The sequence below is a fragment of the Arxiozyma heterogenica genome (genome assembly GCF_036370985.1).
Source record: "Arxiozyma heterogenica strain weizmannii chromosome Unknown scaffold_5, whole genome shotgun sequence".
NCBI lineage: Eukaryota > Fungi > Ascomycota > Saccharomycetes > Saccharomycetales > Saccharomycetaceae > Arxiozyma > Arxiozyma heterogenica.
The window spans coordinates 1,381,467-1,398,022 of NW_027042658.1; the positions used below are offsets into that span (position 1 = coordinate 1,381,467).

A 16,556-nucleotide genomic window follows, 5' to 3' on the forward strand; every position below is an offset into this window, starting at 1 on the left:
TTTCTTTTTTGCAAATACACTACTAGTAATTAGATGTATTTTATTGTATATATAACTAAATTGATACTCAAAAGAAGAAAAAAATAAATAATGAGTATATATTATATATTGATATTCCTATATAACTATCAAATTCCATCATTTAAATTTAAACTATGTATTTAGTTCCTTTTTTTAGGTTATTTCGTGTTGTCAGTTCGCTTTGCATATACCTTTGCATAATAAGTCTCTACCACACTCCATCAATGCAAAAGTTCTATTTTCTACATATCCCGTTTTATTATAAAAATCTGTTTTTCTTTTCATTATTATCTCAGGATCTTTAATTTGTAACAACTCAGATAAATCTTCTACAGCCTTTGATAAAAGACTTTGGTTATCTATAAAAATTTTTGTTAAATTATGTGATGCATCTGAATAAAATGCCACTGCAAATGACCATTTCAATGCAGTTCTGCCTTCGTTTAACATCCTTATACTATCTGTCAAAAATTGACCTTCAATCCATGAAATACCTAGTTTCTCTTGTAACTCTTTAACTTTATTCCCCACATTTTGCCCCAATTTCCAATCTAATTTGGCAGATACCTCGTGTTCGTTAAACATTTTATAATAAAATGTATACTTCTTTAATGACTTATTAACATCTGTAATTGAATTAGTATTAGTGCTATTATTGTTATTATTATTATTATCGTCATTCTTATATAGTGTGCATTGATAAAAACTATTACCATGTGGTGCCCAATCGCCCTCACAGATCCAACAAAATTCGTATTTACAACTGGAGCAAACCATATGATTGCAACCACCATCTTTTTCAATATTAACAGAACATTTCGGACATTCTTTAGTATGAGAAAGGACCCAATTTAAATTCTCTGATTCTACTCTGGCCTTTTTAACCCATTCATTAGTAATAATACAATCTGCAGGGGCATGTATTTCGAAACCACATGTAAAACAAAATTTATGTAAATTAATACATTTGACAAATGGAGAATAGTGCAATCTTGAATATTCAGGTAGCGATGAAGTATCTTTTAAATGAATAATACAATTACAATCAGCAAATGGGCACCATTTATAATTACGATTATGTTTGGAAACAAAACTTTTAATTGATGATAACATTAGTTTTGTACTTGAAGGATGTCCCATAATCTTATCAATATCATCGTTTTTTAAGGCTAAAGTACATCCCATACAATTTATAATATTTCCAGTATATAATTTGTCCTCGATATAATGACGATAACAACTTATGCAATACTCATGGTTACATTCTAATGAAAATGTCTCAGTGGATTTTTCCTCGCAACAGATCGTACAAAAGAAATTATTTTTAAAGGAAATGTCTCTAGTTCTGGTGTTGGGTATCTGATATTCTTCATTTTCGTCTTTATTTGTTTCAGTTTGATTATTACAATATGAATTTTTATTCTCTATAATGTCTGATATTGACCGCATTTGACCGTTACCATTGATGGAACTACTAATATTACCGCTACTTGGATTAATGCCAATCTCTATTAATAAATCGTCCATTCTGTCAGTCCAAACTTCCAATAATCGTTCTTCATTCCAATCATAATGTTGTAAAAGAATTAAAATATCTTCTGGTGGGATATTAAAAATAGGTTGTAAATGGTGCACCTTTGCCAGCATATTCTCAAATATGTTTTGAGTGGTCAAACATTCATATTTCAAATTGGGTACACTACCTTTGCTTAAGCCCTTTCTTTCCTTGATGGTCGAAATAGGTTCTATAAATGAACTATTCATATATGGGTCATCATAGTCTTCGTCATACTCATCATCACTGTATAATAAATTGTCATCAATATCAAATTCTGATTCTTGAGTTAAAACATGATCAACAATAGTATTTTTAATTAGCTTATCCTTGCTTATTCCTCTTTCCTTGGGATTTTTGTTTTCATAGGAGTTTCTTGGATATTCTGTATCCGAAAATGTAATAGAATCCATTGAACTATCATGGCTATATTCATATGCATATCCCTCCATTTTTTATTTTAATGTGCAATTATCTTTCTACTTTTCTTCACTCTCCTATCAGGTAAAATAAAAAAAAGGTCTTCTATATATGAATGAGTACCACTTACCATTCATGAGCAGGGGGTTGGATAGGTTAACTTTTAAACTGTAATATATTCAAAAAGAAAAGCCCTCTTTGATGTCTTTTCTATGTATACTTTTAAATATTCTAAAAAATTATATAAATTGAATCTTTCCTTAAAGGAATGAATATTTTAACGCTTTAGTAATTCCAAGGCTTCAAAGTTGAAAAGAAAATACATAATACTTAATAAATTATACAGATAAAACTTATGATGCGAAAATTAGTTGATAACTTAGATAGATTTTTATTTATAGGGTATTTATGTACAGAGGCTTTAAAGTATTTATATATGTATAAATATATTCATAAGTGCTAGTATAATAGGTGTACATCTTATTTAACCAACCGGCCAATGAAATAATCATTATCATTAACATTCATTATAACAAAAGTTCTCATTAATATTAGAACAGAAAGATAAAAAAAAAGTACACACACACCTATACATATATAGATAGATAGCTTTCTATTGTAAAGAATTTTCCACTCTATCTAATGCGGCCTTGATTTTCATACCAACACGGGTACTTAATTCATAATCATCAGCATAATTTTGTGCTCTTGTTAACCATTCTTTACATTCTTGTAACCCACTCATTTCATTCAATTTCCAACAGAATAAAGCACGTTCATATAATGCAGTTGGGTACGCCCATGGGTCTTCGGTCTTTTTAAAGTATTTAACTTTACCATTATTTGGATCAATGGTTAAAATCTTTGGTAGTACTCGTTCATCCAATATTTCGCAACCTTCCTTAATTTTACCTAGTCTTCTCATTGTCAAGGAAGTCAACAAATCTTTAATTAATTCTTGATCTGGATCACATAATTTAATAGCAGGGTTTTCGTACTCAGTTAACATTTTCATGGTTAGTTCTAACCCGTCCTTGGTCATCCTGTTGTAACCGTTATAAAAGTATGCTAATTCATGGACTGGAGACGTAGCAATTGCATCCAGTGGATTATCAGCACCTAATTGCTTTTGTAAACTTTTGAATTGTTCAACTTTTCTTAACATAAATCTGTCTAATGGCAAATTCTTTGATTTAAAAGTTTTCCTACCTAGATAACTTGGTGCAGAGAAAATTAATTCCCTGGCCTTTTCTTCATACCATTTCATACCTTTTGAATTAGTCTCATCCAATAAGCCCATTTGACACATTCTCCAATTTTCCAAATAACAACAACCTGCAAAATAGGTGTATAGGGCATGTGACCAATCAGATATGTCTACCAACGAAATCAAATCTTCCGCAGCTCTATCAAATTCATGTAAATGGACTAAAGTGATAGCTCTATCAAAAATCATTAACACTTTAACTTGTCTCATTTGAATTTTATTTACATCAATAGAATCCATCAATGCTACAGCTTCTTTTAGACGGCCTTTTCCAGAAAGCATTCTTGCTTCATTTAATAACCATAATGCACTATTTGGGAATAAAGCTCTTGCTTGTAATAAAGCACTCTCCAGAATTTTTCCTGGATGCAATAGAGTTGGGGCATCCATCTCTTCTTTCCTATTTAATTTTAATGTTGACATTGATTCAGATAAAGAGGAAGACCTAGAATTTGATCTTGACTTTGATCTAGGTGAAACAGATAAATTATTTGAGCTATGTGAAGAAGAAGCTGTGGAAAAGGAAGAAGTAGTAGTAGAAGAATTGGGTGATGGTGTTGGAGTGGCAGGAATATCAAAATCAGCATCAGTAAATTGGAATGGACCATCATAATAAAACATTAAAGCTAGAAGACCAATACAACCATGAACGTTTCTCTGCTTTGTAGATTTCCAGACTAGACGAAGACCATCCTCACGAGATCCTTTGAAACCAATAACGGATAAAACGGCACCAATGGCAGGAGGTAACAAAGATAAGACGACTTGTAATATACCAAAACATAAATTGACACCAGAATGAATAAATTCGTCTATAGTAGCTTGATACACATCTAAATCTTCAGATAGCAATAGAACAGGTTCATCAGAATTGGTGATTTTTACAGAACTAGAGACATCACTACTATTATTAGTTGTAGAAGTAGAAGAGGCGGTCGATACAGATTGTTCTGATATCGATTGAATACCTAGTTCAGTTCTTAGTCTGTTAATTGCAGGAATATTGTCAATATGGGTACCAGACAATCTCCTAACTCTCATATTATGGATTAATTCGGCGTTAGCCAATAATTCAGAATTTTTTTGTTCCTCGGGGGATAATTTGTATGGGATATCAACAGATACAAATTGTTTCCCAGATAATGATATAAAACTTGCAGAAGAATTACTATTGTTGTTGTTATTGTTTTTATTTATGTTATGTTGCGCGTCTTTATTTTTGTAGAATGTTTGTGAATTGTCGTTGCTATTTGCTATAGCTTGGTCTACTTTTTTAACAGATTCTAGAATTTCTTGTAATGTATAGTAAGCTTTCCGTAATTTTAAAACAGCTTTTGCAGCGTCTATCATAGATTCATTGAAAAGCATTAATAAAGCATGTAAAAGGGTTGATTCGGTATAAGTGACAGCATATACAGTTCCAGGTGGATAATAACTACTTGATTTAATATTTTCCTTTTCTGCTCTTGCTTTACTCCTTAAAGATAACTGTTCAGCTTTAGCTAAAGTCTCGGATGCGATTTTCATTTCTTTTGCCTCAAAACTTAAAGTAGCAGCTAGGAATTCAATAACACCTTTTGCTAGAACATTAATGGTTTCATCATTTTTATCGCCTTGTTCGCTATTGTCTGTCAATAATTTCAAACCTTCTTGTGCTCTATCATCAAGGACATAATCCATTGCCATCAAGGCGACTTCAAAGTTCTCTGCTTGTTTAAGAATAAGCTTAGTTTTTTCAGTGGTATTGATCTTATCATTGACATCTAGGGATTCCCTTCTCTTAAAAATATTTCTAAACATTTTTTTCTTTTTGTATTTTCTTTTAGATAACAAAATTTACTCTTTAAAATGCAATAATAATGTAGTTAGAAAAGCCAACAACAAAAAAAAAAAAGAAGATAAGTCAGTAAACAGGGAAGTGTTAAAGATAAAGATAAGAAATAAGAACTAGAGGTATATAATTTAGAATAAAAGTGCAGAATACAATGATTGATAAGGATTTATTTAAAATTCAAATGTTTTCTGTCCTTGTTTCTATTGAACTGTGAGTTGCGTTGAAGGAAAAATGGATGAAAAAAGAAAAATAAGTCAGGGAAATGGAAAATCAAATTGATTCAGTAAAAACAACTTCGAGTGAAATCTTGCAATAGATTATTTTAGTTATACTTTAAAAAAAAGATATATATATATGTATATGTATATGTATATATGTCCACTAAGAGGTACACAAATAAGCAAAAAGTCATGCAAGACTTTTTATAATTTATTTATTTGCTTGTTTTAAGGAAAGTACTTAAAGGTAACAGAAGGAAGGGGAAACGAAGGTAAATCTATACGCAAATGGAAAATTTAATTGCTGGGAAAGATGAACAAGACCAAGGAATGCTGTTACTATAAATTCCACAGCTATTTGACAAGGATGTATTTATTTATTTATTTATTTATTTATCTGTCCATATGTCTATCTCTTTACTAAATTGACCGCTTAATTGATTGACCAAATTGTATTTATTATTCCATTTTTCTTTTTAAGCAAAAAAAAAAAAAAAAAATTAAAAGTTAAAAATAAAAATAAAAATAACAATAACAAAATAATAACAATTAATTTCTTGAGTGATTTTTTCTCTTTTCTTAACAAAACGTCTTTTGTTTTCTGTTTATTTGTTTTCTTTTTTTCTTTTTATAAGATCAAGATTATTTTATATGTCTATGTTTTCCTAATCAAGAAATGTTCAAGGCACTTTCCTTTTCATTTTATTTACCATCTCGGGTAAAAAAAAAAGAAATAAATATTATTGATAATAGTGGCTTATCTAAGGGTATGATTATTACCTAAAAGGGGGCGAGTTATGAAAGAAAAATTAATGTGGGGTGGGTGGGTGTGTGGATGGAAACGGGTGGAAACACAAAATGTCATAATTGAAAAAATAAAATTAAAAAAAAAAAAAAAAAAAAGAAAAGAAAAGAAATTTGGAAGGGGGAGGGAGGAAAAAGGGGGAAAGGCAGAAATAAACGATTAGAAAAAAAAAGGGGGAGGGAGTAATAGGACAGGAAAAATAATCAAAGGAAAACTATTAATAGTATTTTTCAGTTTTTTTTACTTTTTTTCTTTCTGTCCATTGATTCCACGGAAAGAGAAGAATCTGCTTTCTTTGTCTTTGTATAAGCAACAACGGAAATGTGCGGAAATTGACGGAAATATGACAGAGTAATTAGAGAGGAATAATAATAATAATAATTATAATCAAATATGACGAATTAATAAAAAAATAGAAATAAAAAAGGAAAACTTGTCGGCTTGTATCCAAGAAAAAAGTAAAACAAAAAAAAATTTAAAGACAAAGAACATAAACTAAATAAATCAAAAAAAAAGAAGAATAATTAAAGTATCAGAATTTTTTCAAAAGAACTTAGAAGAAGAATGAATATGTGACACAATCCCACTTTAATAAAAAGAAAGAAGGGAAAGTGTATATTAATTATGACAGAGCAAATATCACATAAAAAATCACTCAGAGTAAGTAGATTGAATACAGATAGGCAGTTGCTATTAAACAAGTATCAACAAGAAAATAATGAAGAAAATGGTGTAACGATAAAAGATGTGAATGAAAATGTATCTGATGGGGATGATAATAACGTTAAAAACAGTGCATCCAATGATGGTCCCAGTTTGGACAAACAAGAGGAGGTGATAGTAGAGGAGCAGGAAAAAGAAAAAGAATCTTCCAGTTATACTTTTAAAGAATTGATACAAATCCATAATAGGTTATTAGGTAAGGAACAAGAAACTAATAATATGATAAAATCAACAATATACGATAATTACTACGATTTAATAAGAGTTAATGATTCTTTAGAAAATATTCTTGATCCAAATAGCGATATTAATCTCATGTGGGACGAATTAAAACAAAATATTAATACTTAAATGCCACATACACTTGCACAAAAAACAAAAAGAAACTAATATTAGTGCATATGGTTTATCGTTGGCTACTTGTAGTGAATATTCTTAATGTTTTTTTTTCTTCTAAACATCATTAGTGCTTTAAATACAATGATTGATCACATATTGAATTGATAAAAAGTAAAAAAAAGCAAAAAAAAAAAAACAAGATTAGTGAAATCTTGTGGTGTTATAACAGTTTTGGTAGCAATAAAATCAAATGGTGATAGAAAGTTAAAAAAAAATTAAAAGTAACTTGCATGTGTCCATACATACATGCATGCATGCATATATATATATATGTGTGTGTGTGTATAATCATAACAATAGTTACATACTATACATTGAAATATAGTGTATAATTCTAATAATAATAGTATTTTACTTATTGATCAAATGGATTTCTAATTGAATAAGGAAATAGAAACAGAGATGAAGATAAGAACTTAAGAGCTCGTCTATTTATTCATTTTATCAAGATTTAGGGATTTATATTAGAACTATGTAAGATAAAAGAACAACAAAAAAAAGAAAAAAAAAACAGAAAAAAACAAGGATAAGATGACAATAGAGGTAGATGACTAACCAAATACAATATTATTGATCTTTTCTTTTTTTTTCTATTAATTCTCAAACAATATCCTTGAATCACAAAATAATAGTTTCAATATTTCTACACAAAATAGAGATTGCAATCTCTTCTGAAAATTGTTTATAAGGTCGTTAACTACAGAAATCTTTTTTTTTTGTTGTTGAAGGAAAGTTTTTTTTAATTAGGGTACATGTGATTGTGGTGTTTGTCCTAATCATTAATCTCTAGGGTTAATTCATCTTTTACTTTTTTTCGTTTATTTTTTTTTTAAGATAACTTTCTTAAATGGATTCTTTGTATAGCATTATGTATGTTCAAGCATGAGGAAATGTTATTATGAAATTACTTTTGTAGTATCGGTTTTCTGGAAAACTGTTTAAGGTTTGCAAGAATAGTAGATTAAGTAGGGCTATTTTATGTTTGGAAGATAGCAGCACTCTACCTTTTCTACTCAGTCTCAATCATAAGTTAGGTCTCCGTTTGTTGCAAAAACCTAAAAATTAAGAATGAAAAAGGCTTTTAATGCGTATATCCTAAAAAGGCAATCGAAATACAATATTGTTATGTTTTATTTGTCTTTTTTTCTTTTCTTTTCTTTTTTTCTGGGGGGAAGGAGCCAAAGAGGGAAGATCACAGTTTGTAATATGAAATAAATGTGAATTACCAAAGAGATAAAAGATGTTTGATTTCTTATCTAGCGCTGTGGTAAACTACTCTACAAAAAAATATAATAATAGTAGTAGTTGAAATATTTCGATTGTTATCTTTTACCAATGACATCATTCGAGCTCTCTTATATACAAAGACAAAAAATTAAGCAAAAAAAAAAAAAAAAAAAAAGGGAATAGATGAACTACGTATCGAATAGATAAATATGTTATATATGATACATATTATTAGATAAGAATAAACGGTGGAGCAGTAAAATAGTAGAACCGTTTTTTTCACACCGGAAAATGATTGGAGAAATTGATTCTATTATTATCAAATGACGCATTGATATCTTTCTTATAATCGCCAATTGCCTGTTCAAATCACATGTAATTTCTTATAAAACATTTCTTATCTTTCCTTATCTTAATCTTATATTATCTTATAATATATTTTTTGTTCTGTCGTTTTTACTTTTGATACGTAATTGCATGTAATAAGAAATAAAGGAAAGATGTACTACACATATATATATATATACGGCGTCAAAAATTCGGAAATGGCATAAAATCTTAAAGTTCTTTGAAACTATACATTAGTTGATCTTCTTTATTCTCTGAAGAACAAAAGATAGAAGACAAAACAAGAAATTACTTTTATAATACCTTTATATTGTTGTGTTATACTTTTCGGCAAACTTTATTTTTATTATTCACCCTTTCTTGATTTCTAAAGAGAGTATATTATTGTTGTATCTTTATTTCTTTTTTTTTTTATTTCTCTAGGAAAGATTCCAATGTCACAAATTAAGTTAAAATAAGACATACATTAATTTAAAATATTCATTTTTTTTCTTTCCATATTTTTACAAAAGTTATCGATTATGTCAAGTGACAATATATTTCCCAAAGGTACCAATTTATTTGATATTTCACCTGACTCTAAACCAGTCATAAAAAATAATAATTATTCAGCATATATTCAATTGTTAGATAAAGTCATATATGTTCCAACAGATAATTTAAATATTGTTATCTCAGGTACAGTAATACTAAAATTCTATAGAAATTGTCATATTTCTAATATTACGTTGAATTTTAATGGTAGTTTTGAATTATATTGGCCTGAGGGGTTGATTAATTCTCGAACTGGTAAAAAAATTTATCATGAGGAACATGATTTAATTAATATCGATTATTTTTTATTCGGTAATAATAATAATTCGTTACCTGACTTGTTCGTTCCTTTAAATTTGTTAACAAGTGTAAATGTTAGTAGAAGATATTCAGATTCTGCCATAATCAATAATACTAATAATAATAAGTTAAAATCTTCTTTTTGCAATGGAATGGTTTTTGAAAAGGGTAGACAGTATGTGTTTAGTTTTCAATATATCATACCGAATAATAAAGAAAGAAACCATTGTCTTCCAGATTCAATAAGAACAGACTACGGTATTTGTAAATACCAGCTGACTTTAACTATGATATGTTCAAATGAAAGTAATGATAAAAATACCGATTATGATAAGGGAATTCTTATTAGTGATAACAAAAGAACAAAAAAAAGCAAAAGAAGTGGGTTTTTATCTTTTCTTTTATCTTCACATTCCCAAAAAGCTGCTATTGGAAATCTTCCATTGACTTTAGTTCATATTCCAACAAATATTATTACAGATGATTTAGATTCGATTCATATATTTAATACATGGAAGGATTCGTTATTTTATGAAATAAACATAGGTAATAGAAATATTTTATTGGATGCATATTTACCTTTATCTATCCACTTTATTCCAATAAATAAAATGATTGTATTGAATAGAATCAATGTCTTTCTTGAAGAAAGATTACAATTTAATTCTTTGATCGATTCAAACATTCATAGAAGAGGTAACATAAAAAAATATCTTTTGTTGCAACATTCTGAAGCCAAAAGTGGAAACCTTTTATCCTCTTTATATGGGGATATCGAAAATAAATATTTTCAATATGAAATGTTTGTGCCGTACTGTCTCAACTCATATAAAAAAGTTCATCCAGATCAAATAATTAATTCGTATGTCGAAGTTCTTCATTGGCTCAAGTTTGAATTGACTGTCATATTTCAAGGAAAAATATATGAAATTGTTATTGATACACCTATCACTGTTTTAAATAAATTATGTTCAAATTCAAATTTGTTATTACCTAGATATAACGATGTTGTGTCAAATCAATATCTTCAATCAACACCATCATTGGCTTTTTTTTCACCAAAAACCAATAGATTTTTTCCATTTGAAGTAATCACATCAAATACAATCACAGATAAATTAAGTGCAAATGATATTATTATTCCTAGCATGGTATTAGCTGGCAAAACAAACAAAAAAATCAAAAATAATGTCAATAATGCTAAAAGATGCTCTTTACCTTTGATTAACTCCTCTAAATTAATAAATAATATTTACCAACCGATAAATCTATCATATGATTTGACTACTGCTCAAGCTATGCCAAAAGTGAATGTGAATTATACGTCTACTTCTGTGGAATCTCAAAATAGAGATAACTTTATCAAAGACTCAGTAATTTCACCACCTTCCTATGAAGAGCTTTTTAATAATAAAAATGATGGTAGTAGTGGTGTATCTAATACAAATATAACGACTACAGTTATTGGAAATATAGGTTCTAACATTCTCAAAGATTTGAATAAATTTGAATTTAATTATAAAAAATCTGATACAAACAATGAGAAAAATGATATATATATCCAAAATAATAAGTTTGAAGTGATAGAACAAGATCTGTCCACTTCTCATATCAATGATTCTTGGATACCAAAATCCTTGATTAATTAATCTGCAAATTGAAAACATAATATATTAATATATTTAGAATTTGTATCACATTGCTATAAAAAAAGATGAAGTTTATGATTTATAATGAGATTTTATTTAATTGTTCAATTAAATTATTTCGACTATTTATTAAAGCTTCTTGTTTTTTAGTTACTATTTTTATTTCAATCTCAATTTTTTTAATATTTAACTTATTTTGATTAAGAATATCGTCAAGATTATTATAATCGCCTGAATTAAACTCTTCATCATCACATAAAGTAGGGAGTCGTGCTTTTAAAGTTGATATTGTTTCCACATTCTCCTTAAATTCTTTTAAAGGGATATTGGATATAGCTTCCTCAATTTGTTTTCTTCGAAGACTTGTTTGATGAATTTGCTCTTTATTACTTAAGGGTAACCTTTCATCAGCAAATTCTCCTCCTTCAAGCTCATCATTGTATTTATAGTCGCCTTCATTTTTATTTAATTGAGATAGTTTAACTCTTCCGTTCTTAGTTAGTGTGTCCATTAAGGTGAATTTATCATTTTCATCCATCAATTTGATGTATTCTTTTTCTTGTGATCGTATATCTTTATCAGAGAGCCTTTTGGCATTACTCTGTTTATCGTTACCCTTAAATAGCTTGTTAGTATTAGGTATATTAGCATTTTCCTCATCATCTGAAATCTCACCTACTGAAATCATGTCTTCAAGATTCATTATAACTTGTTTCGGTTGATCATGAGTTTTATTCTTCAGTTTATTTAATTCATCTTGGTATAATATATCTTCCACTTCATCTTCTTCTGTTGTTGTTATTGGTTTATGAAAATTGACTTTTGTTACATTATTAGTTATACCGTTAGATGTAGATTTCAATGGTGCATTTGGTTTAATAGGTTTTAAATTGATGTATGTCTCAGCATCCTCTTCTTCTTCAGAAAACCCTAAGGATAATGTTACCTTATTTGATTTGGAAACATTCTCTTCGTCTTTATTTGAAAATTTTGATATTTTGATTTTATTTCTCTTTCTGATGGCCATAATACAATTTTTAAGCGATTTTAAATCAAGCCACAAATAGTATTAAGTGCATTTTGTCTTGATTTTGTAAAAACTAGATATCTCCTTGTCTACTAATTGTACTTGTATGTAAATTTGTGGAGTTGTGAATTTTCGTTTTCATTTATTTTTTTTTGTTTATTTTTTTGATTTTTTATTTTTTAATATATGTTTAAAGATCTTATTATATACTTATTTCAATAGATGTCAAATAGATGATAATAGTTGACATAATAATTTATATATGTGCATGTTTTCTTTTATGTGTACGTACATAAGTATGCGTATGTATAATGATTATTTAATTTGAGGAGAAATAGAAGTATTTGGGGTCATAACATTAAAAATACAATAAAGTAGTAATGTCTGAGAAAGTTGGATTGTTTATAGATGGTTACAACGGAAAAGTGTTTGGAGAGGAAGATATATGAATAATGATTGATTAATTAAAATATATTATAAACTTTGATTGTGGTTTAACATAGCGTGTTATCATGGTGATATGAGATAATTCTACTGTTGATGAACTTTTCATGACTCACAGTATAATTGTTTGTACTCTTTTCCTTATTAATGTCCTTGTACTGCCATCGTTCTAGCATCATTTGAAGCCAACGAAGATTTATCATACTTCGATCCTATGTATTTTCTTTATTTTTAATTTGTTCTTGATCACTTAAATTTTTACTTGTATTTGCATCATTATTTTCATTGTCGTCTTCGTGCAAATTGATCACTACTGAATTACCAAAAGTATCTTCATACTCATAAGAACTTTCGTCTTCATCCTGATATACATCATGGTTTGGCTGTCTCTTAAGACTAACACCATAAAGTTCAGTCTCTTCCTCAGAGCTATCTATGTCATGATACCTATCTTCATCTTCTTCATCGTCCTTTTCATCATGATAATCTACGTTTTCGTCATAATAATCATAATGCGTTTCATCTGGATTTACGGCTTCATATTCCTTTTCAATTAAGTCCTCTTTTTCATAATGAGCATCATTCTCAGCAAGCTCTTCTTCTGTGTAATAATGTTCATTATCAAGATATCCTGACTCCTCATTGGATAAATGTTGTCCTTGTTCAATTTCATCGACTTCTTCTCCGTCTAGGATGAAATCACCAAGAACAGTGTTGTATTTGTCACGTGTATCTGCTAATGTGGTGTTCATAAATGTTTTCCAATCATCATTATTTAAAATATTGGATATTCCATCATCATCAAATGTAATCTTCATTTCATCAATATATTCTACAAATTTAGCCATCTCTTCTGCAATTAAAATCAAGTGGCCCATGTAACCTAGTCTGATACCTTTTTCTTGCTCGTATTCTGTACATTTGGTATCTCCTTGAATGATTTTGTCGGTTATATATGTTTTACTTAAAAGGTCCTTAATAAGGAATTTATTATAACCACATTTCAATGGGCCATTGAACACTTGTTGAATAATATCAAATACTACATTATGTAAGAAATTGTTCCATTCAAATTTGAAAAACATGTCGATAATATAATCTAAGATACCTGTATCTTTCAAAGATATTTTCAAATTATCTCCTGGAATATGTTTATTGCGTATCTGGGTTTCAGTATCAGAAGAAATAGAGATTTCATCATTTGGATATATTTCTAGTGAATTTTCATACTCATTATGTTTTATTTCATCATCATTATCATTATCATTATTATCTTTGTCTGCAGTTTCCTTATCAGAATTATTTAAGTTATTCTCTAATTGTAAAATTTTCAAATCTTCATTTAATTGTATAAGTTCTTCCTTCGAGATACAATCTCCATGCAATTTTTGAAATCTGACTAAATCCCTTTCCCTTGTAATCATCTCACCATTAGGTTCATTCAAAAGTACCATATTTGAACAATGTAATAATTCTGCGATTAATTCACAAATCTTAAATCTCTCGAAACCTAAGGGTTCAATGGAACCAAACGGGGTCGATAAACGTCTTGTTTCAATCTTAGTCAACAACTTCATAAATTCTGGCATATTTTTGGCACACAATTTAATCAAATGAATCAAATGTATGGAATCTCTATCATTTGGTGGATGTGTCTCCAATGTTGTATACATGACTTGAATAAAATCATAATCAGAATTATTTTTCCTTATAATTTCAATAATTATTCCTACACCATTGCTCAGTGAAGCACCGCCCTTTAGCATGATTTTAATCAATCTCTCGACCATTTCACTAGATACCAAATGTCTTGTCAGTTCGTTTGGTCCAATACCAATTGAAATATCATTATTTGAATTGGCACTTAAAGTGACAAAAGCCTTAATGAAGTCTGCAGCAGATGAAGCAGAAGATATTGATTTAGGTGAGTTCGAAGCATCTATAAGGTCAATAAGTTTGGGGATAAAGTTTTGTCTATATAACAAATCTATTATACCGGTTGGAGAATCAGGTTTATCAGTGGAAATAACTTTTAGTAAAAAATCCATTAATGACGGATTATTTATATTTTTCAAAAATTTATCGACCAAATTATCCTTGGTTAGGAGATATTCAATCATTTTAGACATGTTGATATCTAATAATCTTTCGTTGATTTTCATGAAATATGTGGAGACGGTAACGGAGAGTGGATAACTATTTTGTAAATCGTCTAAAATTGACCAAATTTTATTCAACAAAGATTTGTTTTCGATGATTGTGGTAGATATTTGCCATATATCAGCGGACAGAACTTCTGAAGCCATTTTGGCTCTACGGAATTCAATTTGTTCTTCAGTCTCAGGTGGTAATGTGACACTTGTCTCTTGGGAAACAATAGAATTAGAATCAAAGTCAGAATCGAAATCTGAATTAGAGTCGGAGTTAGAATTGAGGTTGGAGTTTGAATTTAATTTTGAATCTGATTTATTATTTATCTTTTGTAGATGTTCTAGTTTATTTACTCTATTTAACTGTTCCTCCTTTGATAATAAGATTACTTCTTGGTTTAAATCATCTTTCTGGTCAGTCTCAGTATTATCATTTTGGTTCATTTGATTTATTTCATTTTGATATGAATCATACAAGAATTTTTCATTGATTATAAAATCAATCAGTTTATCCAAGACTGATGGATATTTCAAATACATCAGCAATTTGGAATTTGAACACATTAATTCCGTATACAACTCCTCATCGTCTATTAGGTCATTTAGAATATTTAGATTTGGGTCATAGTTATTTAGATTTTCTTCATTTATTAAATCTTGATTGGGATTTGGATTTGGATCATCGAGTTGACTAATATTTACATTATTTTTACTATTATTTGTATCAGTTGGATTACTTATATTGTTGTTGTTGTTGTTATTGTCCACTTTTTTTATAAATGCATGATTTAATAAGTTATTAATATTAGAATCGATTGAATAATCCTGATTAAATTTCCAAAATGAATTAGACATAGTATGTTAAAAAAAATAAACACATGTAAGAAAGTAAAAAGGAAAAAGAAACTATGCAAAATAAAGAAATGCTAAAAAAAAAAATATTGTACAGTCTATAGGGATAATAATGTAAATATATTGGTGGATGGATAGATGGATATAGATTAATCTATTAATCTATTGATTTATCAATACGTTAATGTATGTATGTATGTATGTATATGTATATGTATATAGTGTATGTGTGTGCGTATATGTCAATAGTGGGAATGCTATAGTGCAAGTTAAAGGCTTAACCACTCAATAGAGACAGATATATATTCAACTAGACAGTCAAATCGATATACAGGTATACATGTATGTGTGATGTGCATAATCGTGTGTATGGGGTATACCATTGTTTAAAGAAGGTACGTTCAATTGATTGAAAATCATCAGACTTGAATAATTTTTCTTTATTTCTTTAAGAAAAAGAAAGAAAGAGAAAAAAAAAAATGAATGCATAAAAAAACTTGGGAAATGAAAAGCAAATATTGCAGTGCCAGGGTTGGGAAAAATACACAATGCCCTAATTATTTTTTGCTTTAGATATCTCAGGAATTTTTTCTAAAAAATCTGTAAAACATACAACCCTAATACAGCTAGTGTTCCAAGTAAAAAAATAGAAGAGGGGAAGAAACGCTTCCATTGGAGGGGCTTGTGCACCCATGCATCCAACCACAATTAATGATTAAGAATAAATAAACAAACTGTGGAGGGAAAAGTTTTATGTAACACGGCAAAATCGATAATGACCTC

At 28.7% G+C, this 16,556-nt stretch overlaps 6 protein-coding genes across 6 annotated transcripts; 2 read left to right on the forward strand and 4 right to left on the reverse strand.

Annotated features, from left to right (window-relative positions):
• Positions 1–192: 192 nt before the first annotated feature.
• Positions 193–2,028, reverse strand: HEL1 (E3 ubiquitin-protein ligase HEL1; the record flags this gene model as incomplete). Its single annotated transcript, XM_064860893.1, has 1 exon — positions 193–2,028. The coding sequence occupies one exon, from the start codon at positions 2,026–2,028 to the stop codon at positions 193–195; it is 1,836 nt and encodes a 611-aa protein (XP_064717910.1).
• A 581-nt stretch (positions 2,029–2,609) lies between these two features.
• On the reverse strand, positions 2,610–5,063 carry PWA37_004404 (uncharacterized protein; the record flags this gene model as incomplete). The annotated part of the gene is made up of 1 exon (XM_064860894.1): positions 2,610–5,063. One exon carries the CDS (start codon positions 5,061–5,063, stop codon positions 2,610–2,612), a length of 2,454 nt encoding a protein of 817 aa, XP_064717911.1.
• Positions 5,064–6,744: 1,681 nt separating this feature from the next.
• VPS51 (Vps51p) lies at positions 6,745–7,194 on the forward strand (the record flags this gene model as incomplete). Its single annotated transcript, XM_064860895.1, has 1 exon — positions 6,745–7,194. One exon carries the CDS (start codon positions 6,745–6,747, stop codon positions 7,192–7,194), a length of 450 nt encoding a protein of 149 aa, XP_064717912.1.
• A 2,144-nt stretch (positions 7,195–9,338) lies between these two features.
• ALY1 (Aly1p) lies at positions 9,339–11,300 on the forward strand (the record flags this gene model as incomplete). The annotated part of the gene is made up of 1 exon (XM_064860896.1): positions 9,339–11,300. One exon carries the CDS (start codon positions 9,339–9,341, stop codon positions 11,298–11,300), a length of 1,962 nt encoding a protein of 653 aa, XP_064717913.1.
• A 79-nt stretch (positions 11,301–11,379) lies between these two features.
• NTR2 (Ntr2p) lies at positions 11,380–12,327 on the reverse strand (the record flags this gene model as incomplete). Its single annotated transcript, XM_064860897.1, has 1 exon — positions 11,380–12,327. One exon carries the CDS (start codon positions 12,325–12,327, stop codon positions 11,380–11,382), a length of 948 nt encoding a protein of 315 aa, XP_064717914.1.
• A 656-nt stretch (positions 12,328–12,983) lies between these two features.
• SAP190 (Sap190p) lies at positions 12,984–15,776 on the reverse strand (the record flags this gene model as incomplete). The annotated part of the gene is made up of 1 exon (XM_064860898.1): positions 12,984–15,776. One exon carries the CDS (start codon positions 15,774–15,776, stop codon positions 12,984–12,986), a length of 2,793 nt encoding a protein of 930 aa, XP_064717915.1.
• Positions 15,777–16,556: the final 780 nt, after the last annotated feature.